The 24,309-nt window shown below is 43.4% G+C and overlaps 1 protein-coding gene across 4 annotated transcripts in view; it reads right to left on the reverse strand.

Annotated features, from left to right (window-relative positions):
* Positions 1–24,309, reverse strand: part of LIPE (lipase E, hormone sensitive type) — a 172,296-nt gene that overhangs the window by 96,980 nt on the left and 51,007 nt on the right. For all 4 annotated transcript variants that reach the window (XM_085851949.1, XM_085851945.1, XM_085851947.1 and 1 more), the window contains 2 exons: positions 17,821–17,933; positions 14,140–14,472 (listed from right to left, as the gene is read on the reverse strand). In XM_085851949.1, coding sequence (XP_085708075.1) covers positions 14,140–14,472; positions 17,821–17,933 — 446 coding nt within the window. The remainder of the gene's footprint in view (positions 1–14,139; positions 14,473–17,820; positions 17,934–24,309) is intronic.

The raw sequence follows: 24,309 nt of genomic DNA on the forward strand, positions 1-24,309 counted from the left end.
AATAAGCAGAGAACTCCCTGAGCTGTTATTAAGTGCTGATAGCTGAGGCTGAAGAGGGAGCAGGAATGTGCAAAAACAGAGGTGCGAGTAGAAAGCACATGCCTTTATTCACCAATGAAGTCTCGTCTGGGTTTGATTCCTGATGGGTTGAACTTAAGATGAACTGTCTTTCTGATGCTGTGCCAGCAGGAGGGCCGACATATCTCCGAGCACACCTTTGCTCGGATGGGCATGTGAAGCTAACTGTCCCCTCTGAATCTTTGTAATGGGCATCAACTATATTCTATGGTGTATTTTAAAGAAAAACAGGTTGTTGGATGGTGATATTCTTGCAATATTTCCAACTTTGGATGAGCTAAATAATTAGCACCACTTGCAGGAGGTGAGGGTAGGGTAAGGGAAGAGTACTGATTTTCTATTTCAACATAATGTTGACTGTAATCCTAAATTTTGTTCATACTAAATGGACTGTTTGATCAAAACTTTTGCTTGGATGGTGAGCACGATGATTCGATGAGTTTCTGGCATGCAAGAGGGTGCAGCTGCTAAAGGTTTTGTGTCATCGAACTCAAATGCTATCACACTACATTTTATTGCCCCATGATCGCACTACTTATCATCACGACATGGACATCACACAGCACTGGAACGATTTTAAGTGTTGTTCGCCCCATCATCAGCAACTGACATGAAATCCCAATTCTAAATACATTTTGCATATATATATATATATATATATATATATATATATATATATATATATATATATATATATATATATATATATATATATATATATATATATATATAAAAAAATAAAACAGGAACAGGGCAAAACGGATGAAAAATTTCTCGATCGAGTCCACAAATGCTTTTTATCACATTTATAGAAAAGCCCACAAGGGGAGTGAAGTACGAGACCTCTCGTGCCATAATGGTAAAGATATGGTGAAGAAAGTGGATGGAGCAGAACAATTAGGGACATAACCATAAACATAGTGGGCGAAAGGATTTTATTCAGAGTTAATTCGGCATAGCAGATTAAGGCACTTAAATTTGAGGAAGGCAAACCTTTAGGGTGTGAGAATGGAGTTAGATGCTTTCGATTCAGACAAGCTACCATGAGGACAAACAGCATCAGAGAAATGCACAAGCTTCGAGGACTCAGTGTGCAGTGTAGAGTAAGGAATACTATTAAGGATACATTGAAGACATTTATGAGGTATAAAAAAACAGGAGTGGAGTCAGACTTGACATAAAGAGAGAAGTTTAGAACATAATTCTGCAAGACAAAAGAGAACATGAGAAAGGCATGGCCAAAGATATTAAAAACACACAATAAGAGGGAATTATGTTAAATAAACCCAGATGTAACAATTTTTTTTTTTTTTTTAAACATGATGAAACAAGAACAGCACTCGGTAGAGTGCATACCTTCGCCACGCTGAACAGCTGAAGATTTGTATTGTACTGATTGGCCGGATCTGCATGTAGACCTGATCCAAAATGGAACTGGCTTGGTCTTTTCACCCACACAACTCACTCACCAAGTTTCATCATAATCCATCGACAACTTTTTGAGATATCGTGCTACAGAGATATTTTGAGATGAGCTCAAGGATGAGAGGGTAGCTGAGGAATTTGCGAACAGTCTGAGTGGCGATTTGGGGGTCTGGGTGCTTTGGGGAATCCAGAAAAGTTTTGGAGTGCCTTCAAGACCACCATCCTTGATGTTGCCGGTGGATGTCTTGGAATTCACCGGAGGGCGAAGACGAATTTTGTCTCTCAAGGGACATTGGATAACATTGCCCAGAGTCACAGGGCAGGGCTTAATGGCAGAACTGAGCTGTTCAGGGAGTTGAGGCGTAAAACTGTACGTGTGCTGAGGGTGGACAAGGAGACCTATGTGCAAAAAATCTGTGAGGGGGTAGAGCATCACCTGTGGTCAAGTGATTCTCGTGCTGCTTACAGGGGAATTCGCACCTTGTGGTCCTATAAGCCCGTCCCTCGGTGTACTGCAGTAAGAGCGAGGATGGTGTGTTCTTGACAGAAGAGTCCAAAGTGACGGCTCGCTGGGCTGGTTACTTTGAGCAGCAGTACCAGGCTGATCCACCAGCTGTTGAGTTGGATGTCAGGGGTGTTACTATCCCTATTGCTGACCCTCCAATCAACTATGATCCACATTTGTTTGTGGAAACACAGGATGCAGTGAACTTGTTGAAATGGGGCAATGCTCCAGGGATTTGTGGCATCCATGCTGAACTTCTTAAGGCTGGTGGAAATGCTGTACTCATGTTGTTGCGTACAGTTCTGTGCTCTACCTGGAACACAGGCATCATCCATACTGACTGGAAGAGGGGCCTGATTGTCCGCTCTGGAATGGGAAGAGTGATCGCCAGGACTGCAACAACTACCGAGGGCTGACGCTGCTCTCATTGCCGGGCAAGGTCTTTGCTCAGACAATTCTTGATAGGGTTCGCCACTATCTGCTTGAGCACCAGTGCCCAGAGCAGTCAGGCTTTACACGAAAGAGGTCAACGATTGATGGTATGTTGATCTCTGCAAAGCATTTGATTCAGTGAATCGGGATACCCTCTGGAGGATTCTTAGTCTTCGTGGTGTGCCACTAAAACTGATAAATCTAATGTCTGAACTATACTCTGGTACTGAGAGTGCCGAGAGATGTGGTGATGCCATCCCTGACTTATTTCCAGTTGTTACTGGAGTTCGTCAGGGGCGTGTATTGGCTCCCACATTTTTAGCACTTGCATGGACTGGATTCTTGGGAGGATGTCGGAGAGATCAAGCTGCGGTGCATCGTTTTGGAATGTCAAGATTGCTGACCTTGATTTCGCAGATGATTCAGTTATCTTTGCGGAGACTCTGGATATGCTTTGGGAGCCCTCGATGTGCTAATTAAGGAGTCGGAGCCACTGGCATTAAGGGTTTCCTGGGTCAAACCAAAGATCCAGGCTTTCAATGATGTATTGGATGCTGCTATTTTGTCTGTACCTGTTTGTGGTGAGGATGTTGAGGTGACGGAGAGATTCACCTACCTTGGCAGTGATATTCATATCTCTCCTGGCCGTGAGCCAGAGGTCAATAGACATCGTCATGGATTCACTGGATCATGGGGTGTGGCACTGCTGGTACCTGTGCAGGAGGACGAAAGTCCAAGTTTTCAGGTCCTTGGTGCTTCCAGTCTTGCTCTATGGATGTGAGACTTGGACGCTGACCAGGGATACGAGATGGAGACCTCATTCCTTTGGCACCAGGTCTCTTCGGAGAATCCTTGGCTCTCGCTGGTCGGACTTCGTGTCCAATGAGCGGTTGCTGAGAGAGACTGAAATGAGATTTGTCACCTGCCTAGTACGTGAGCATCAGCTGCGGCTGTATGGACATGACTCGTTTTCCTGATGCTGATCCTGCTCACCAGATTCTCTTAGCGAGGGAGCCTCGTGCGTGGAGGAGGCCAACGGGTCGACCACATGCCTCATGCTTGCAGCAGATTGATCGGCATCTCAAGGAGATGGGGATGGGCTACGCATCTGTCTGGAGGATGGCCAGACAGACGCCCCTGGAGTACCGGTGGAAAGTGGACGTAGCGACGCGTTGCTCCGGCGCATGCTCCCATACCCGATCCTGACCTGTGCTCTATCATTATTTTTGGCCCCACCTCTTAATGGTGAAGAATTATTTTTAGAATTAAATAGGAGTCATTCGACTGCGCGCAGTCGACGGGTATGCCTCCGCTCTCCCGCACAAACACTTGAGTATTGATATATTTGACCCTTGACCTTTATCATATCTGGCCCAAAATCTAATCAGTTAATTGTTCTGTCTAACTTTACCTTTGTACTAAGTTTGATGAAATTCTGTCCAATATTTCTTGAGTTAGGGTGTAAACAGTAAAATTTCAGTTTGACCTTGACCTTTGACCTTTATCACATCTGGCCCAAAATCTAATCACTTAATTGCGCTGTCGTACTATACCTTTTTACCAAGTTTGATGAAATTCTACAATTTGCTTCTTGAGTTATCGCGTAAATGAAAATCCGGACAGACGAACGGACGGACGAACTGATAACCCGGAAACATAATGCCTCCGGCACCCTTGGTGCGGAGGCATAAAAAAAATTCTCATATCCTGATCGTCACCAAATATAACCAATTTGTCCTTTTCACACACCCAACCTGTCCATCAAATTTAGTCCGAAGCCGTCCACAACTTTTTGAGATATTCTGCTCACAGACAAACAGGGGTGAAAATGTAACCTCCATCCACCTTCGGTGGCAGAGTTAACAAGATTGAGCTCACGAAGGGATAGTGCAGGCAGATTGGGTCATGATAAAAGTGAGATAGCACCCTTCTAAAATAGATATTTTGCTTCATTTTAAAAAAGAACAGTTAGGGGAAGTAACATCAGGTGAAATAATCTGTCTCCTGGATTAGGAGGGGCTTTTTGTGTAGTTACGGGTCAGATTGGAGGAAGTTAAGAAAGCCAAAATACGAGTAAAGATCTGGGGAAAAATAACATGCATCAGAGAGTATTGTTGCGAATTTGGAAAGATATCACACTCAACATTCAGGTCCTTTAGCTCAGTTATCTCAGTAAGTACGTGTTTTATAGATAGCCCTTTCCCTAGTCTAGTTGGTAATTATGTGTGAATGCGCTGCAATTTGTAATTAGAATACCCCATCTCCTGCAACAAACGACAGCTGCAACCCCTCAGCTCCCAGCGTCCCCCACGAGCTTACTGGGTGAAGGGTTAAGCCCCCACCCACCGGTTCGCTTGAGGGGGCGCCCAAGTGGGGGAGGGGTGGAACGCACAGAGGAGGAGAAGAAAGGAAACAGATCTTCCTAGAAGAAAAGGACTTCGCAATTGGGGTTTCACCACCTCAGAGCGGGACACCGCCCAGAGTTGGAGGAGTGGGCTCCTCACCCTGTCAGGGGCTTCGCCACCTCAGATTGTGAACGAGGTGGGCGGAGACGTTTTCCTCCCCCCTTTTTGTCCCCCGCCCAAAGAGGGCGGACAGATGCGTGGCCGCAGAGCTTGGGAGGAGACATCTCTCGAAAGATTTTGACATCTCGTCGTCCGGTACATGACATCTCGGAAGATCTTGACATCTCGTCGTCCAGTACATCTCGTCTTGGCTGGTCTTGGTGGTCGCCACCTTGGTCGTCGTTCTCTTCCTCCTCCACGGATCGAGCCGCTCGAAGGCCGCACGAGGCGGGCAGGTCTGAGACAGGCCCTGGCTTTCCTCGCCTGTCCCTCTGAGCTAAAAGTCCTATTAAAGGCAATAGCCACCATTTATTTTGTGTGTGTGTGTGTGTGTGTGTGTGTGTGTGTGTGTGTGTGTGTGCGCACGCGTGCGTCCGTCCGTGGGCCCGTCCGTAAGTAGTGAATTGCATAAGTGTTTTTGCCTGTACATACGTGCATTGCTTGATAGTCTGTATAAATCTGCTCTTATGTGCTTCCCTCATTCCCTGCCTATTATAATAAATACCCCCAATTGTTTAAATGGACTCAGCTCGTCGTATCATTTCTGCATTGGCTGGGTGTGTCATGCGTGTGGGAAAGTGAGCAGCCATTGCCGCTTTAACAAAGTAACAGGATAATCGGGCCAGCGGAATTCAGCGATTATAAAACCGCTCGGCATCGCACACGGAACGGGCTCGCTTAAGCGGCTCGCTTCCGTACGAGTTCCGTCGAGGGTGAAGTACCCCGGTAGCTGGATCACGTGGGTACTTTGGTAATTTGAAGGTGGCAATTAACCCTACCCCACGTGATCTACCCATTTACGTATTTTGGTCCAAAATAACCAGGACCCGCCGACCTCGGACTTCTCCGGGCCGGCGATCTGTAATTCCGGGCGATCGAGCCGAGACGGCCCCACTGCTTCATCGAGGGTCGTGCTCGTGGCGACGCGCCGGCGGAAACCACAACAGTATTAAGGGAGGTGGCAGAGAGCATGCACATACGGGCATGCACTAGTGTTAACCAATATTACTAACTTATTAGTCAGGACAGGTACGAGAGAATTGGAGAGCAGCTAATGTAACACCGCTATGCAAGAAAAGATCCAGGGAAGCATTGGGGAGCTATAGACCTCTTAGAAAATTTGGAAGGTGAGGACAAGACTTGGCTTTCCCAATATGCAAATGAGACAACGTTTGGAGGTAAGGTAGATAGCAGATAAGGGTGGTGATCAGCTCGAGGACAGTCAAGATACTTTTGTCGACTGGGAAAAAGACAGATGTAGTTAAACAAAGAAATGTAAGGTGCTGGGGATGGGTAATAATAATAAACATAGGAATTGCATTATGCAAGGGGAAATCTTGGAGTTTTTGAAACAAAAGAAGGAAAAGGATCTGAGGGCAAGTGGAACCAGGATGTAGGTAGACATCACGGTGTTCGGCAGCAATAGGTGAAGCTAATAAGATATTTTTGTTTTATGCGAAGGAGATAAATTACAAATCCTTATTGGTTCATGAAAAAATATTTTCACGAAAAAAATAATTGGTTCACGAAAAAAATAAGTGACCACTATATTCGTTGTTGTTGTGTGTCTGTCTGTCTGTATGTCTCTGTCTGGCCTGAGCATAGCTCCGTGGGTTTTGATCTGATCCTGACAAAATTTTGGTGGGAGGTTTATATCATGATCAAGTTGTGTTTTCCTGAAAATGGGCGTGGTGAGCCCATTATGGGCGGAGCCAGCCCAAAAAACGTGTTTTTAGGGGGTAGCCGATTTCAATTTTCATCTTCTCCTCGGGGGTTTGTCGAATCTGGCAGGGGTTTCAGTATTTGGTTATCCCAATGGCACCTGCATAGCCCCACGGAGCTCGATTTCTCATTTTCGTCCCAAGGTCAAGGTCACAAGGTCACGAACTTAGAAAATTGCAAATTTGATATAAAAAAAATTTTCTTCTCCGAGGGGTTTGTCGAATCTGGCAGGGGTTTCGGTGTTTGGTTAGCCCAATGGCACCTGCATAGCCCCACAGAGCTCGATTTTTTCATTTTCGTCCCAAGGTCAAGGCCACGAACTTAGAAAATTGCGAATTGTGTTTTTAGGGAGTAGCCGATTTCAATTTGCATCTTCTCCTTGGGGGTTTGTCGAATCTGGCAGGGGTTTCAGTATTTGGTTAGCCCAATGGCACCTGCATAGCCCCACAGAGCTTGATTTTTCATTTTCGTCCCAAGGTCAAGGTCACGAACTTCGAAAATTGCGATTTTGACATAAAAATCCATCTTTTCCGAGGGGTTTGTCGAATATGGCAGTGGTTTCGGTATTTGGTTAGCCCAATGGCACCTGCATAGCCCCACGGAGCTCAATTTTTCATTTTTGTCCCAAGGTCAAGGTCACAAGATCAAGAACTTAGAAAATTTCGAATTTTGACATAAAAATCATACGACCGCCCAAACTTTGAGAGCAAGGATGACAATATTATTTATGCATAATCTTGAGGTCATTCCCCACCTAAAGTCTTGAAACCATTTTGCTCTATCTCAAACACCTTGCCCGTGGCGTCCCCTTCAAGTTTGTTTTTACGCTGATTTCATCAAAGTATGGATAATCCGATGAGTGTGAAATGCCATATAGCCTATATGACGTTATATTGTTCCTGGAATGTTCCAGAGGAAGTTTTGCACCAAAAGTCATAATCCTTGACCTTTGGCCTTTAAAGGTCACAAAGGTCAAATTTTCAAAGTTGTGGGAATCAAACCGGGTTTTCGACCTTCTTCAATGAACTAACTCCAATAAGCTATAGCACGTATCCTGTTTCCTTATTTTAATGTCCACAACATTGTTTTGTGACCTTTAAAGGTTATGCAAAGGTCAAATTTTTAAAGTTGTTGAACGAAACCAGGTTTTCGACATTTTGCAGCTAATAACCCGTCACTCGTACCACATCATGTTCATCATTTTTATAACTTGGTCAAACATTATCACATTGTCTCATCCTTGACTTCTGAAACAATCGACATCATCAAATACCGCTCGTGAACCATCGTCGTCTTCAGACTTGTTTGTTCTCATTTTGATGGACCATAAACTGCACTAAACTTGTGCACACTACATAAAATAGAAAGCTCCATTTCCTCAAAACTGCTGTTCATCGAAATAAAATCATGGCTGCTGGATAAACTTCCAGGAGGAGGTGAGATTGTGGACGACTTGAGGTGGTGGAGAAAGATGGCAGGCGACTTGAGGTGGTGGTACAACACCAGCATGAAGTCTTGTAGGCAAATGCAATTCAACCATCATTTCAAAGTTCTACAAGCAGAAGAAAAGCATGGAGGTAGGTGGAAAGCCTAGACTTTGGGAGTTTAACCGGGACGTTAAATTCCTGTTTACAACAAGGGTGCAAAACAGATCCTATTAACTACAGAGCAGTGAGCTTACTTCCAATTAGAAGCAAAGTCATGGAATACATCATTGCTGATGATATCAAGTCTTCCCTGTTTTCAAACACTTTGATCTCTGACCATCATTTTGGATTATGTCCCGGTCACTAGACTCTGGACATGCTGCTGCTCCAGGAATAGTTTAGGCCGTACATCTCAATCAAGAGGTAAGGACCATCTCCTTGGATACATCTCTGGCATTTGATAGTCTGGCATCCAGCTTTGCTCTCTGCCTGTGGTATTCAAGGATGCCTTCATTCCTTGGTGATTTCCGACTTCCTCCACTGAAGCAGGCATGATACTGATCACAGACAATGTCCACTCTCGATCATTTCAAGTTGTGCTGGACGATTGGGCAGAATACCTTGTTGAAATATTCATCAAATGACCTTGGACAGTTGTACCAGGAAGTGAGTGGATCAACGCTCCACCATCGATAACGATGACCTCACAAACATCCAGCACCACCACCAGCTCCTCATTCCCAAAAAGATCGGTAGTGGCTCTGACTTCCATAATATATACCAAGCAATCTGATTTGGTACAAGAGTTGATGGACCCTTCAGATGACAATGCAAGTGAGCATCTGCACTACAGCCCACGAGCCTTTGGTGCCTGTTGAGAACCCCAGGAATCATGAATGGATGGAGAAGGATGTCCCAGGTCGAAAAACCAGTTAAAACCAGTACACATTTTCAACTGGTCTCTATTGGTTCTAATTGGTCTTTAACTGGTCTCTATTGGTTTCAACTGGTACCAGTTAAATTCAGTCAGAATTCCAATTTCCCAGTTGAAAAAACCAGTAGCTTATACTTGTACCAGTTAAAGTCTTACTGGTTCCAGTTGATACCAGTTGCAATGTACTGGTCCCAGTTGATACCAGTTGCAATGTACTGGTCTCCCAGTTGATACCAGTTACAATGTACTGGTCCTAGTTGATACCAGTTAGTTAAATACATGTATTTCAACTGGTAATATATCACTCTATTCCAATTTCCATATTAAAACCAGTAAGAAACCAACTGGCTTTACTGGTACCAGTTGGCTACTGCTTTTCAACTGGTACCAGTTGACCAGTAAGCTACTGGTCTTTACTGGTTTTTTGACCTGGGGTGTGGAAGGAAAAAAAATTATATTCATGTCTTCTCAATTATATTCGCTTGCTGCTTTTAATTGAACACAGTAGAAAATTGGGTTTTACTTTGTACTGGAGTCAAATTGACTGTCAGTAAAATTCCCCTTTTCCTGACAGTCTTTTGACCTCCATAGAAATTTAGATGAATCTACAAGTAAAATCGAATTGTATCTTACTAAATCTTATGTGTTTTTATCTCACTGAAATACATACAACCAAGACTGGTATCTCCAATGTTTAAATGAAACTGCCCAGCTGCTGAAGAGAAGAACGCCTTTCTGGCACCTCATTGTCCAGCAGAAAGTAATCCACCGGGTCTCTGTGTTTTGTCCGAACCCTGTTATCACCCTCTCCTCAAGGCTGAACTGGTGTTCACACAACTGTTACCATGAGCATGTTTATCCTCCCCTCCAACCCAATGTGGCCATGTGTGCAGTTCTTAGTTCCCTTACTTCATGCTCGTCAGCCCTCCCCTTCATTTACCCTTGCCAGATGTCTATCCCTCCCCTTTCTTTTTCAGTTCAAAATAGTACAAAGGGGATTGCTCTGTGCACTTTGGGCAGAAAAAGGATCGTGTTTAATATTGCTTGTCCTGTATTTCCTTCTTTCCCATGCGCATGTTTGTTGTTATTTGTTGTTGTTTGCTGTTAATTAATGGTCTCGGACTCCGACAGAGAACTGAATTTCTTCCATAGACGATAAGCTGGTTCCCATTTTGACCACGCTGCCCCTTGCCAAGGACCGCTGCCCCTTGCCAAGGACGTCTTCAAACCCCATATATAAGTGCACTAGCACAAAAGTCTGTTTGTCGTGCAAGTGCAAGAAGGCTAACTTGAAATGCACATGTCTGTGCAAGTGCAAATATGCCAATTAGGTTCGTTAGAACAGTTTCCAATGCCAACAAATATATGGTCCATTTTTCAGTCATTTTTGGATTGCATAATACTGTTAACGCAGTTGTTCACCACAGGTGAAAATCAATTTTGTTTTAGTGTTCAGGACATATTTCACAACCCAACCCAACACTTGTTCAACCATTTAACGATAAATAAAAAGTCTCAGTATTCGATCATGTCCAATGTATTGCCGAATAACAGGGATTTATGCCGATACAGTCAAAAAGGTGGCTTCGAGTTGCAATATACCAAGAATATAAAAGTTGCTGCTCCTCATCCCAAATCTTTAGAGACCTCATATGTTCAGGTTGGATCATTGGTTGGGGGGGGGGGATTGGGCATCCACATTCCCCTCATGGGGGCTGATCGTTGTCCACTTGGAAGAAAAATTATTCCAGAGATCCCAACCTACACGGCAATACCGAAAAGTAAACTTTTGCATCGACTTGAAATGAAAAATGAAAATTCCCTCGTGCGGGGCACCTAACTATTTGGGATACTTTAGCCTTCACTGGGAAGACATGAAGGTGGTGAAGGAAGAGAAAGTGAGAGAAAGAAGAGGAGGAAGAAGATGAAGAGGAGTCCATTGTTCGCAATGCATTGACTGCAGTCAGAAAGCCAGGTGTGAAGCTGATCTTGTATACCACAGGCAGCGAGCATTGCAAACAGCATGATGCCAGATGCAGGGTTAAATTTAAAGTTTTTAAATTTTTTGAGCGGAAAAGTTTTCTGCATAGGTTTGAAGATTATGGGATTGTATAATTTTGTAATGACAAACAAGGAAATATTTATTTTCTCTGCTTTGTTTTGATGGATTGTTTTATTTATTATTAATTTTTGTGGTACCAACGTGTCAATTGGCTATTATTAGTCCCCTACCGGTTTCACCGGAGGGGAGTTTAGGTTTGCTCTCCATCTGTCCGTCAGTCCCACCTGTGGTTTTTCAGACTATTTTTTCCCATACCCTTTAACATATTCAACTGAAGCTTGGAACATGGCTTTATTATGACAAGTTACAGAACAAGTTCATGTTTCAGGGCGTTTTGTCAAATTTTCAGATATGCCCTTTTTGGACTTAGAAAATACCACATCGGTAGGGGACATGTATTGCAAAGCAATTCTCACTCTTGTTTTTAATTACTTGCTGTATTGGAGTCATACAATGCATTGCTATACATTGTACCTCATATTTGTTGAAAAAGGACTCTACTCTACTCTAGAAACAGTAAATAATTATTATTATTATTATTATAATCTATTACTAAAAGGAGCAGTGCCCATCATGCTTTATTCTAAAGGGTTCCTGCTATTGTATAATCTTACCACAATTCACCGTCCGTCCATCCGTTCCAAGGTCCCGTAAAAACAGCTGAACTGACCGCAACCATTTTTTGGGTGTGTAATCCTGGGACCCCTTGGAGTAATATCGGCATTAACATGACCCCCTTGATGGCTCCCGTAGGGAGCGGGTGCTTCTAGTAATAAAAATGATATCATTGGAAAGCTAACAATCGATTTACTTGGAACAAAACTTTTTGTATACGTTTAAGTATAGAAACGCCCATTTTAAAAGCTCGTCTTTTTGGGAGGATCCTTTTTCTTTCCAGGAGAAACAACTCAGTATTATAAAAGAGGCTTTTTAAGGTGTTTCACTTAATTTTAAGGCCCAGTCACACCTTGACGTTTTAGCCAGCAATGACAACGTATTAAAATGTATGTAAAACGCTGGCTTACGTTGAACTTTTGATGTTTTTTTTTAAAGATTCGGACGTATTCATAACGTATTAGTAACGGACACAGAACGTTTCGTTGTGTTATAGATAACTTATACCAACGAATGCTGAACCTGTTGTCGGCCTTCACAACCTATGCCCAACGATAGTCTAACTTAGGCATAGCGCGCTGCACGCATCGCCGACGATGACGTGGCGTAGGTTATGAAAAGGCTGCCGCACAACGATTCAAATCATAACCACCGCAGAAATGGAAGTGTCAACATCGCAGTCACACCTTGGCGATCTTGCCAGCGTATGCCGACCTCTGAAAAATGCGTCTAAAACGCTGGCGCACATCGAATACGCTATGGGTAAGTTTGGTATGCGTGAATAGAACGCTAAAGTACGCTATCATACGTCGTAGTAAGTGGAGTACGTCTTGTAATTTTAAACATGTTGAAAATTTTATGACGTACTTGCCGTATGACACATGCTCCGCATGCGATGGGAATAAGTTGTACGCACGATATGCGATCGTTGACACACATCGACACACGTTACTTGTAAGGTGCTCATAAGTCGAAACACATGAAGGTAATGGTTAGCGTCAGTGTTCCAGACTCCCTGGTTTTTTTTTCTTCGGTATGACGGTGTTCAGTGTACAGTGTGGTTATGATTTAAATCGTTGAGCAGCAGCCTATTAATTATATTATATTATAACCGCACGAGAAATCGAAGTGTCAAAATCACCATCAGACTGAAGGAAGGAAGAAAAAAAATAAAAAAAAATAAAACCAGGGAGTCTGGAACACTGACGCTAACCATTACCTTGATGTGTTTCGACTTATGAGCACCTTACAAGTAACATGTGTCGATGTGTGTCACCGATCGTGTAACGTGAGTACAACATGTTACTCATAGGTTAGAAATAAGTTTTGGATACGCTAAACATTACCTCGACGCGTTTCGACTTATGAGTAACTTACAAGTAACGTGTGTCGAAGTGTGTCAACAATCGCGTAACGTGCCTACGACACGTTACTCATAGGTTACAAATAAGTTTCGGGTATGCGAAACATTACCTCGACGTGTTTCGACTTATGAGTAACTTACAAGTAACGTGTGTCAACGTGTGTCAACGATCGCGTGACGTGCCTACAACTAATGGCCAGCGTTATGCGGAACGTGTGAATCATACGCTAGCATAAGTCTTAAAATTTAAAGCATGGAAAATTTGAGGACAACCGAAAAGTACAACGTTTAAAGCCAGCGTACAACGACGTATGGCAGTGTTTTTCAGCGTGCTCTCAATGTTATCAAAACTTACCCATAACGTATTCGACGTGTACCAGCGTTTGAGACAAATTTTCCAAAAATCGGCATAAGCTGGCTAAAACGTCAAGGTATGACTGGGCCTTTACATCCTAATTGAGACTTACAGATAGACATGCAATATGTTTGTGAAGTGCAACACTGTCTTTTCATTAAACCCATCAGCAAAGTGACGGGAGGCATGGCGAGTTGTTCTTCAATTTCTAATTATTTCCACCTGCTTTGGTAAGCCAGGGGAAGTTTTTGGCTCTTTCTCACAAAACGACTGCACCCCCCATGGTGTTTGCCTGAAAGCGATTTGGGCAGAACTTTATAATTTGGCAAGAGTACAGGCGATAACTCACCTACTCGTCCCGAACGACACTAGGATCGTTAAAGTCCAATGACCTGTGCTCTGGAAGACGAGTCCTTGGGCATGTCAATCTGATTGATGGTGCACACAATGATGCATCACCCCACATGAAAAACACCAGGATGACAGTTTATAACTACATTAACTTTCAAACATAGACTAGGCAGCTGAAAGGAAAATGCACATACCTCGAGGCTATCCTGCCAGCAATGAAAATAATACTAATAATAATAATAATAATAGTAGCTTCATGTTACCACTATTTTAAGAAGTACAATATAAAAAGTTGAGAACTAGTACCTGAAAGCCCAAGCACCGTCCATAAAATGGTGATTTGAGGAAGGCATCTTGCTCTTGTGTTATCGCTCTTGCCAATGGAAGATCATAGCGAAGAAAGAGAAACGGATGATTGCTGTCCGAGGGGGTATCCGGCGGGCCCTCTGAGGGGTTGCAAGGAGGAGAACCTGACAGGTCATTTATCATGGAATCCAAAGGGTGGCCTGAAAGGTGGTCCATAGACGAATCATCAGATGCTGAAGCAGGATTGAAAGGAGGTGATGTATGAGCTGCTGTAGTCTGAGAACTGACTGAGGTCAAAGTCGATTTGTTTCCAGACAGCTCAAGTGCGGCTTTCTGAAAAAAAAAAGATTTTAAAAATCAAAAAAAAAAAAAAATCAGGAACACAGTCACATGACAAACTAGAACAGTACTCGGTAGACCGCATAAATCCACCAGGCTGAACACTTTACATTTTGGATCCCACTGAGAAGCCAGATCTGACTCCAGATATTCACCAAAATCAAATCAATTCGTCCTTGTCACACACCCAACCTGTCCACAAAATTTTGTCCGAATCCGTCCACAACTTGAGATATCATGCTGCACTGTATATACTTTTTGGCCCCATCTCTCAATGGTGAAGAATCACTTAATTAATTCTAATATCCGGATCCAGATCTTCACCAAAATTTAATCAATTCATCCTTGTCACACACCCAACCTGTCCACCAAGTTTCATCTGAAGCCAACATAATTTTTTGAGATATCCTGCTCATAGACAGACAGACAGGGGTGAAAACATACCGTCCATCCACCTTCGGTGGAAAAGCATCCCAAAATGCAAAGTCTATCCGTGTCGGTTTTGTACTAACTAAACGTGATGAAAACAGCCTTAAAATACATATATTTAAACATTTTGATCATCCGAGTTCTCTATATTCTCATAATAAAGGTTTGTTGAAGATTTGATGACAAAAGTTCAGATCATAAAAATGTTATGGCCTAGAGCCCAAGACAGACACTGAAGCTCAATGGTAAATAAATAGATAAATAACTACAGAAGCGACTTTAAAATCACCGGGTCACGGCTGGATAAGAAAAAAGAAAAAAAACACGGCCATCTCGCACTATCATCATCATGATCATAATATATCATTATAAGCTGTTGCTTCACCACTGACCTCCCAGACTCAGAGCGGATGCTCTAACCATCAGACTTGGTGGTGTAATGGTTAGAGTATCCACTGCCCTGCTCTCAGTATAGGTCGACGGTTCGAACCCCAGCCGAGTCATACCAAAAACTGAAAAAATGGAAGGTGCCGCTTCCTTGCTTGACACTCAGCATTTAAAAAGGATAGAGCACAGACAAACAACTGTAGATTGGTAACAATAACGCAGGTTTAATGGGCCCGATGGCTTCCTCCAGCATCAAAAATTCCTTGTGAGCGAACATATTATCAATATATTATCACTGCCACTACAGAAAAAGCAGGTCAGGGTCAGGTCAGGAATGAGAACATGCGCCAGAGCAGCACGTCGCTGCGTCCACTTTCCACCGGTACCCCAGGGGCCTCCGTGTGGCCATCCAACAGGCAGATGCCTGGCCCACCCCCATCTCCTTGAGATGCCGATCAACCTGCTGCAACTACGAGGCACGTGGTCAGCCCATTGGCCTGCTCCACTCATGAGACTCCCTCACCAAGGATTCTCCGAAGAGACCTGGTACCAAAGGAATTAGGTCTCCATCTCAGATCCCTGGTCAGCGTCCAAGTCTCACATCCGAAGAGCAATACTGGAAGCACCAAGGACCTGAAAACTTGGACTTTCGTCCTCCTGCACAGGTACCGGCAGCGCCACACCTCATTATCCAATGAATCCATGACTCCTCAGGCCCGACCCAGACGTCTATTGACCTCTGACTCACAGCCAGCAGAGACATGAATATCACTGCCATGGTAAGTGAATCTCTCCATGACCTCAACATCCTCACCACAAACAGGCACAGACAGGACAGAAGCATCCAAGATGTCATTGAAAGCCTGGATCTTAGTTTTGACCCAGGAAACCCGTAATCCCAGTGGCACAGACTCCTCATTCAGCACCTCGAGGGCCCCAAAGGGATATCTAAAGTCTCCGCAAATATGACTGCATCATCCGCGAAATCAAGGTCAGAGATCTTGACATTCCAAAATGGTGCACCACAGCTTGATCTCTCTGACATCCTCCCCAGAATCCAGTCCAAACAAGTGCTGAAAAGTGTGGGAGCCAGTACACACCCCTGACGAACTCCAGTAACAACTGGAAATAAGTCAGAGATGGTACCACCACATCTCACAGCACTCTCAGTACCAGAGTATAGTTCAGACATCAGATCGATCAGTTTTGGTGACACCCCACGAAGACCAAGAATCCTCCAGAGGACATCCCGATTCACTGAATCGAACGCTTTACAGAGATCAACATAGGCTGCAAGCAGCCCCTGCCAAAACTCTCGTCTGCGTTCGGTGAGGACACGAAGTGCAAGGATACGGTCAATCGTTGACCTCTTTGGTGTAAAGCCTGACTGCTCTGGATGCTGGTGCTGAAGCCCTGAACAGTTTTGATTGTTTTCCCTGTCGAGAAATAAACAGTTTACAGGGAGGGAGCTCCATGTACTCAGATTTTCCCCACGAAACCACATTCCTGGAACTCATCTCCAACGTGAAAATACACATGGTCTTGCACTCGACGCGCTGCCGACAGACTAATAAGGGCTATTTATATTTACTATGACTTAGCCCCTTCACATTTCAACCAATTATTAAATATTTTCTCCATATTCTCATAATAAAGGTTTGTTGAAAATTTGATGACAAAAGCTCAAATGGAAAAAAAGTTATGGCCTGGACAGACAGACAGAAGCGATTGCAAAACCCCATCGCCCGCTGTATGGGGGATGGACTAATAATCTCCATTAACCTTGTACCATTTACCAAATGCCTACTTCTACCAACTATTCTTTCTCCGATCACAGTAGAAATTGCGATTGATTTTAAAAGTAAACCAGAACAGCATTCTTCGACGTCGAGAGATATGCATCCGCCCACATTATTACATCATTGTACATACTGGCACCAAGTTTGATTTAAATCCCTTCAGCTGTTCTCAAACATCACATTTTTACCTGACATAACCTAAGACCTCTTGACCGCGTCATCTAATCGGTTTATGTGTACATTATAATACATACTTGTTCCAACTTTGACTTGGATCCCTTCAGCTGTTCTTAAGTAATTGCAGTAAAGAAAACCTCTGTCCTTTAGACCTCTTCATGTCACCATCTAATCAGTTAATCAATGCATCATACTGTATACTGTACTTATACCAAGTTTGGTCAAAATCCCATCACTGGTTCACAAGTTAGCACAGTAACACATGTTTTACCAAACATGACCTCTGACCTAATGACCTCAAAATCTAATCAGATTATATTTGTATCAATATATACTGCAACCAAGTTTGACAAAAATCCGTTCCACGGTTCTTTAGATATCGCGATAATGAGATTTAGCATGGACATACGTACGTACTGACAGACAAACCAAAACAATGCCTCTGGCGACTTCGTCATTGGAGGCACAAAAAGTACAAGCATATTAAAACCTTCCCACACCTTCTCCTTTACTGTCTGTCCTTTTCTCTCTCCACGATCAACACACAAACCTGCATGGCCAATGCGATGTAGAGAAGAGAGCGAAACTGATGTAGTGCAGATGCACTTGCTTTGAGCTCAGCCACATTGTGAGTCACTCGGAATACAGCAGTGCGAAGCCTACCTGCAAAAGGTAAGACTGAGTAAGATAAAAAGTAACATAGAGTTCGAACAAGGCTCATGGAATTAGAGGAACAATAAGATGTATTTGTGAACAAATCTGGACTGCATTGAGTAGCAACAAGGCACGGGTACCCAAAAAGTTGATGTACATGGGGCAATGGTTTAAAAAAAATGAAATAATCCAGCAATTAATAAATAAAAACAGACAGGACACCTGTCATATGGGAATTACAAAACTCTCACAGACCCAATCAAAGCATTTGATACGAGACAGATGCAAAATACTCATGTGCAGACATGTTTCTTCCTGCTCCAACAAAACTACCTCTAGAGCTGCAGATAACATTCTTAGTTTGTCTTGTTTAACTGTTAATCATTTTGTCTGTCTGTTCCTATGTATAATCTCAAGTTTTTGGGAGAATTTATAAGCATGGGTCTTTACCATGCAATCACGTGTTCATCAGTCTTAGCCGGTAATCTCTCTCCATACCTTCCCTCACAGTCCCATTTCCCTCTTTTCTTTATGCAACTATGCAATAAGAAAAACCCTTACATTCCCCACATTCTTCCAAGATTAGATGTATTCCATGTAAGGGAAGAGAAAACACAACAGTCCAAGTCAAGAACTTAATCAATGACCCTTTCTATATCATCTTCATCCCTCTTCTCTTCCTTCCAAATATCAACCAAAAACAAAATATAGAAAACAAAACCTTGCCCATTGTTTCCCTCACCCCCCCTGCCCACCAACCAACCACATCAGCATTTAAAAAAAGGATAGAGCACGGACAAATAACCATATGTTGGAAACCATTTAGCAGGCTTGATATCGTTACAGTTGTGGGGGTCGATGGAGGAATTTAATAGGAAAGTTAGGATTGAATAGAGTTGTTTGCTCCACGGATGTGGAGGAGACATCTCGATGTAATGACGTTGGGAAACTGCGAGCTTAAGTATTACTTGTAACCACATATGGGGGGGGGCATGTTAATTAGGTAGGGTTTAAGACTAAACTGCCCCAGTATGTAATCGCCCCGTTTTAACTTTCCCTACCAACGTTTTGTTTTCCAAGATCGGCAATAAAGGTAGGGAACACGTCCCTAAAACAACTACAAGCGGGCAGAAGCCCCACCCTTCTGGGTTTCGTGCAAGCTGGACATGCCCCGGAGGCGGAGGATTGATGGGCGTGATGTGACACATGAAGAGGAAGAGGGTGTGGGAGGCAGCAGCTCAAATCAGACGGAGAGTGGGGAAACTGCGAGCTTAAGTATTACTTGTAACCACATATGGGGGGGGGGGGATGTTAATTAGGTAGGGTTTAAGACTAAACTGCCCCAGTATGTAATCGCCCCGTTTTAACTTTCCCTACCAACGTTTTGTTTTCCAAGATCGGCAATAAAGGTAGGGAACACGTCCCTAAAACAACTACAAGCGGGCAGAAGCCCCGCCCTTCCGGGTTTCGTGCAAGCTGGACATGCCCCGGAGGCGGAGGATTGATGGGCGTGATGTGACACACATGAAGAGGAAGAGGGTGTGGGAGGCAGCAGCTCAAATCAGACGGAGAGTGGGGAGTTTGGAGGAGGAACGCACGAGTGCGGAGTGAGGGGCGCGTGCGGTTGAGAAAGAACGTAGTTAGGAGATAGCCTGAAAGAACAGGGCTTTCCTTCGACGCATGAAGAAGACGGCACGATTCTTGTATTCGTGTTGAGGCGATTTGGCTCACGTGGTGAAGCAAGATGCTGGCCTTTGGCTCTTGGATGGGTCATGAGGAACGGACCCTGAGCCTCGTGTATGTCAAATAGCGGGTCAGTGAGGACAATCGACGCACAAAGGAGCTACACGGGGGACGTCACCAAAGGGGACAGCGCCATTCTAAGCTGCACGGGGTCTCTGAGCCTTGGTGTTGAATACCGCTCGCGAATTGCCTGACGAACATTCCCGCTGCGAGAGAGAGCTACTTGGCACCATTTTGCATGCACCTATACATGCAAATAGAAGCGCCTCAATTCCACATTCCACAAAGACCATCTCTGGACAAAGCTAAGTGCCAGAATAAAGGAAGGATTTTCTTTTATTTAGTTTGTCCTTGTCTATTTAAATCTGTGTGTAGAGGCACCTCAATTTAGACTTCAGGATAAGTTTACCTCACATACTATTTTATTCTGATTATTGTCCTTTGTAAATATGTCTATTTTCATTAAATGTGTTCATTTTAAGTGGCTGTGTCAGTGTATCTGTCGTGGGGTTGAAGTATAACCCCCCCCACCCCCGCCGTGCATCCATTTCTGCGCCCCAGTCGCACCGCCATTGCGCCCCACCCTTCCCGTGCGCGTGATAATCTCCAAGGATCAACGTGTCCGCCTCCTATTAATAAGGAACTGCTCGACCGTCTGGGCTGGCGGTGTTAACCACCCGTCACCACAAAATTGGGTCGGGGATTAACCTTGGCTGCCAGCGCCGCGACAATATAATGGCCTCCTATAGGATGGAGTTCTTTTCAAGGGAACTCATAATAAAGGAATGGTCTCGTATCTTACACTTCAAGGTGGAACTTAGTCAATGAGAAAAACATTCTTCCCATGCATTTCCACTCATTTGTCACTGCTCTCATGCACACTGCAAACACAATCTACTCGGTCTTCAATCCAAGCACAACATATCTTTACCAAGCATGAACAAACTAAACACAGTCAAGTTAGTTGTAAAAATCAGCTACATTTAACTGGATGTTGTTGAATTGTCAAGGTTATACTCAGATCACTTGATTGTGCTTCCACATTCACCATGTAAGAGTTTTGCTACATACACTCTCCAAGGTTGTGCTTGAATGTTCCCTTACCTCCCCATAACATACAGAAGTTCATCTCATTTTGCAAACAGAACTGTAAACAAGAAAGGTACTCAGAAGAGCGCAGACCTCAATCAGGATGAACAGTTTACATTTTGTATCCCCACCGATAGGCCGGATCTGGATCCGGACCTGAACCACAATCTAATTGACTTGCTCTTGTCAACGACACAACTCATCAACCAAGTTTTGTCATAATCCATCTAAAACGTTTTGAGATATGGTGCTATATGTCTTTTCGGCCCTATTTCTCAATGGTGAAGAATCACTTCAAAAATTACAGTACTGGATCCGGATATTCACAAAAATCTAGTAAATTAGTCCTTGTCACACACCCATCCTGTCCACCAAGTTTCATCAACATTCGTCCATAACTTTTTGAGATATCGTGCTCACAGACAGAAAAGACAGATAGACAGACAGGAGTGAAAACATAACCTCCATTCACCTTCAGTTGTTGTTCTCCTCTTCCCTTTATAATATAAGGAGTGAGGTCCGATGGCAACAAGCTTCTGCCCTGCCTTGACCATGATACTCCTCCACCTCCCTCTGTCCTCAGCCAACTCCCTCCACTCTCCAACCACCTCTACCTTACGGATATCCCTCCTCACACACTCGCATTACAGATATCTTTGGTGGTGGAGGTAATTAATTGGTGTGAATAGCAGATCATAAAGGGTGCAGTTAACGCCATAATAACCATTTTCCATCCAGCATCGATGTTATATGCCTGGCGTTGGCTTAAGTTCTTAGGATATCGAGTTTGAGCTCCTGTCGTTCTGTTGAAATAACAAGTGGGTTGACTGTCATCCTTCCGAGGTTGGCAAAATGAGTGCCAGTTTACTGGTAACAGGAGCACTGCATTAGCGGTATAGCAGTTCTTCCAGAAAATGATGCAACCAGCAGCCACAGACTGCATACGAAACAACATTTATTTTGATGTCCCAAACTCCACAAATGGCATTGGTGCTTCCGAAAAGCAATTTCTTGGCAAGGGATATACTGGGTGGTTTGGCATTGTCTTCCCAGCATTGGTTGCCCAAGCTCTATCTTTTTAAATGCTTAGTGTCAAGCAAAGAAGCAGCTCGTACCATGTTTAAGTCTTTGGTTTGACTCTGATGGGGTTTGAACCACCAACCTCCCAGACTAAAGGGGCTGTCACACCTTGACGATTTAGCCAGCGTATGCTGATTTATGAAAAATTTGTCTAAAACGCTGGCACACATCAAATACGTTATGGGTACGTTTTGTGTACGTTAGTTGCACGCTGAAAAACACTACCATAGGTCGTATTATGCTGGTTTAAAACGTTGTACTTTTTGGTTGTCCAAAAAATTTTGCATGCTTGAAATTTTACGACGTACTCGGCGTTTGACTCACACGTTCTGCTATGCTGGCAATAAGTTGTAGGCACGTTATGCGATCGTTGACACACGTTAATTGTATGTTACGCATAAGTCGAAACACATGGAGGTAACATTCGCGTCCCCGAAACTTATTTCTAACCTAAGAGTAACGTTTTGTAAGCACTCTACACGAACGTTGTTCACACTTCGCAACACGCTACTTGAAAGTTCCTCATACGTCGAAACACATCAAAGTAATGTTTATGGTACCCATGACTCATTTATAACCAATGAATAACGTGCTTGGGAATTATTACGCTATGCATACGCTAGACTATCATTGGGCATAGGTTGTGGACGACTAAAACACGATAAACAATCGTTGGTATAACTTATCTATAAATTATCGAAGCGTTCTGTGTTCATTACTAGTACAATATGCATTTGTCAAAGTCGTTATTAATACTTTAAAAAGTAAAACAAAGAAATATTTCATCGTGGGAATGAGGAAAAAAAATTAGCCAAAAAGAACATCGAACAATGGTGCAAAGTAGTCTCCTATTCATGGACGATAAGAGGATCCATCATCACCCACACCCTCCCCATCACGGTCACATACTACTACTGACATAGACATACTACTACTACAACTACTACTACTATTACTACTGTCACGCACACCAACTACTGCTAATAGTATTACTACTACTGAAACGACTGGCATTGACATCTACTCAACATGGAGTCTGGAACAATGATGGGTTCCTCTTGTGAAGCCCATTTGAATATACCAATTCCCCTTAACGCTGCCAATACAACATTATAGGAAGATGTAAGTTAGAAACACGTTCAGTAAGTGCTGTGGTCGTCCGGAAGACGTCAATCTAATTCGTTTACAAACGACAATGTGCGTTTGAGATACGTTACACATAGGTTCATAGCATGTTACTCAAAGGTTAGAAGCACGTTATACTTTGGTTCAAAGCATGCTACACATAGGTAAAACGCACGTTACTCATAGGTTCATAGCACGAGAGTCATTGGTTCAAGGCAAGTTACAAATAGGTTCAATGCACGTTACTCATAGGTTTCAAGCACGTTAAACATAGGTTCAGAGCACGCTGCTCATAGGTTAAAAGGACGTTACCCATTGGTTGAAAATTAGGTTGCGGGTATGTTAAATATTACCTTGACGTGTTTGACTTAAGAGTAACCTACAAGTAACGTGTGTCCGTCGTGTGTAAACGATCGCGGAGCATGCCAGGAACATACGACAACGCATGCGGAACGTGTTAGCCATACGCAGAGTACGTCGTAAAATTTTCAGCATGCTTGAAATTTCACGACGTATTGCACGTACCACGTAATATGACAGCATACTTAATTATTTTCCAGCCTACTTTTAACGTATACACAACTTACCTATACCGTATTTGACATGTGCCAGCGTTTTAGACACATTTTTCATTGGCCGGCATACGCTGGCAAAATCGTCAAAGTGTGACTGCGATGTTGACACTTAAAATTCTCAGGCAGTTATGATTTAAATCGGCGTGCGGCAGGTTTTTAACAGGCTACGCCACGAGTTCACCGGCGATAAGTTTAGCGCGCTATGCGTAAGTTAAACTATCGTTGGGCATAGGTTGTGAACGCCGACAACAGGCTAAGCATTCGTTGGTAAAAGTTATCAATAACACAACGAAACGTTCTGTGCCCGTTACTAATATGTTATGCATACTCTCCCCACACGTTATGAATACGCCCAAAACTTAAAAAAAAAAACATCAAAATTTCAGCGTACGCCAACGTTTTACATACATTTTTATACGTTGCCATTGCTGGTTAAAACGTCAAGGTGTGACAGGGCCCTCAGAGCGGACACTCAAATCATTAGGCCACTGACTCTGTGCCATAAATCATAGCCCTTACCAATCTATGCTTTTGATCACAAACCTTCATCTTACCCATACCTTTGCTGCAATTTCACAACAACCTTGGCCACACACTTTGCTCCTTTCATCACCACCTCAAACACCATTTTATCCGACCATTGCTTTCCATCGACTACCACTTGACTTTTATACATACAAAACCTTGATAAACTATACTATTACTGAACAGCTCATACAATTTAACTATTTACTCTTTTAATAATATACCAGTCCAAACGGCCTCCAGGTTTT

The sequence above is a fragment of the Eptatretus burgeri genome, chromosome 13, assembly GCF_056783735.1.
Source record: "Eptatretus burgeri isolate ZD-2024b chromosome 13, Ebu_testis_v1, whole genome shotgun sequence".
NCBI lineage: Eukaryota > Metazoa > Chordata > Myxini > Myxiniformes > Myxinidae > Eptatretus > Eptatretus burgeri.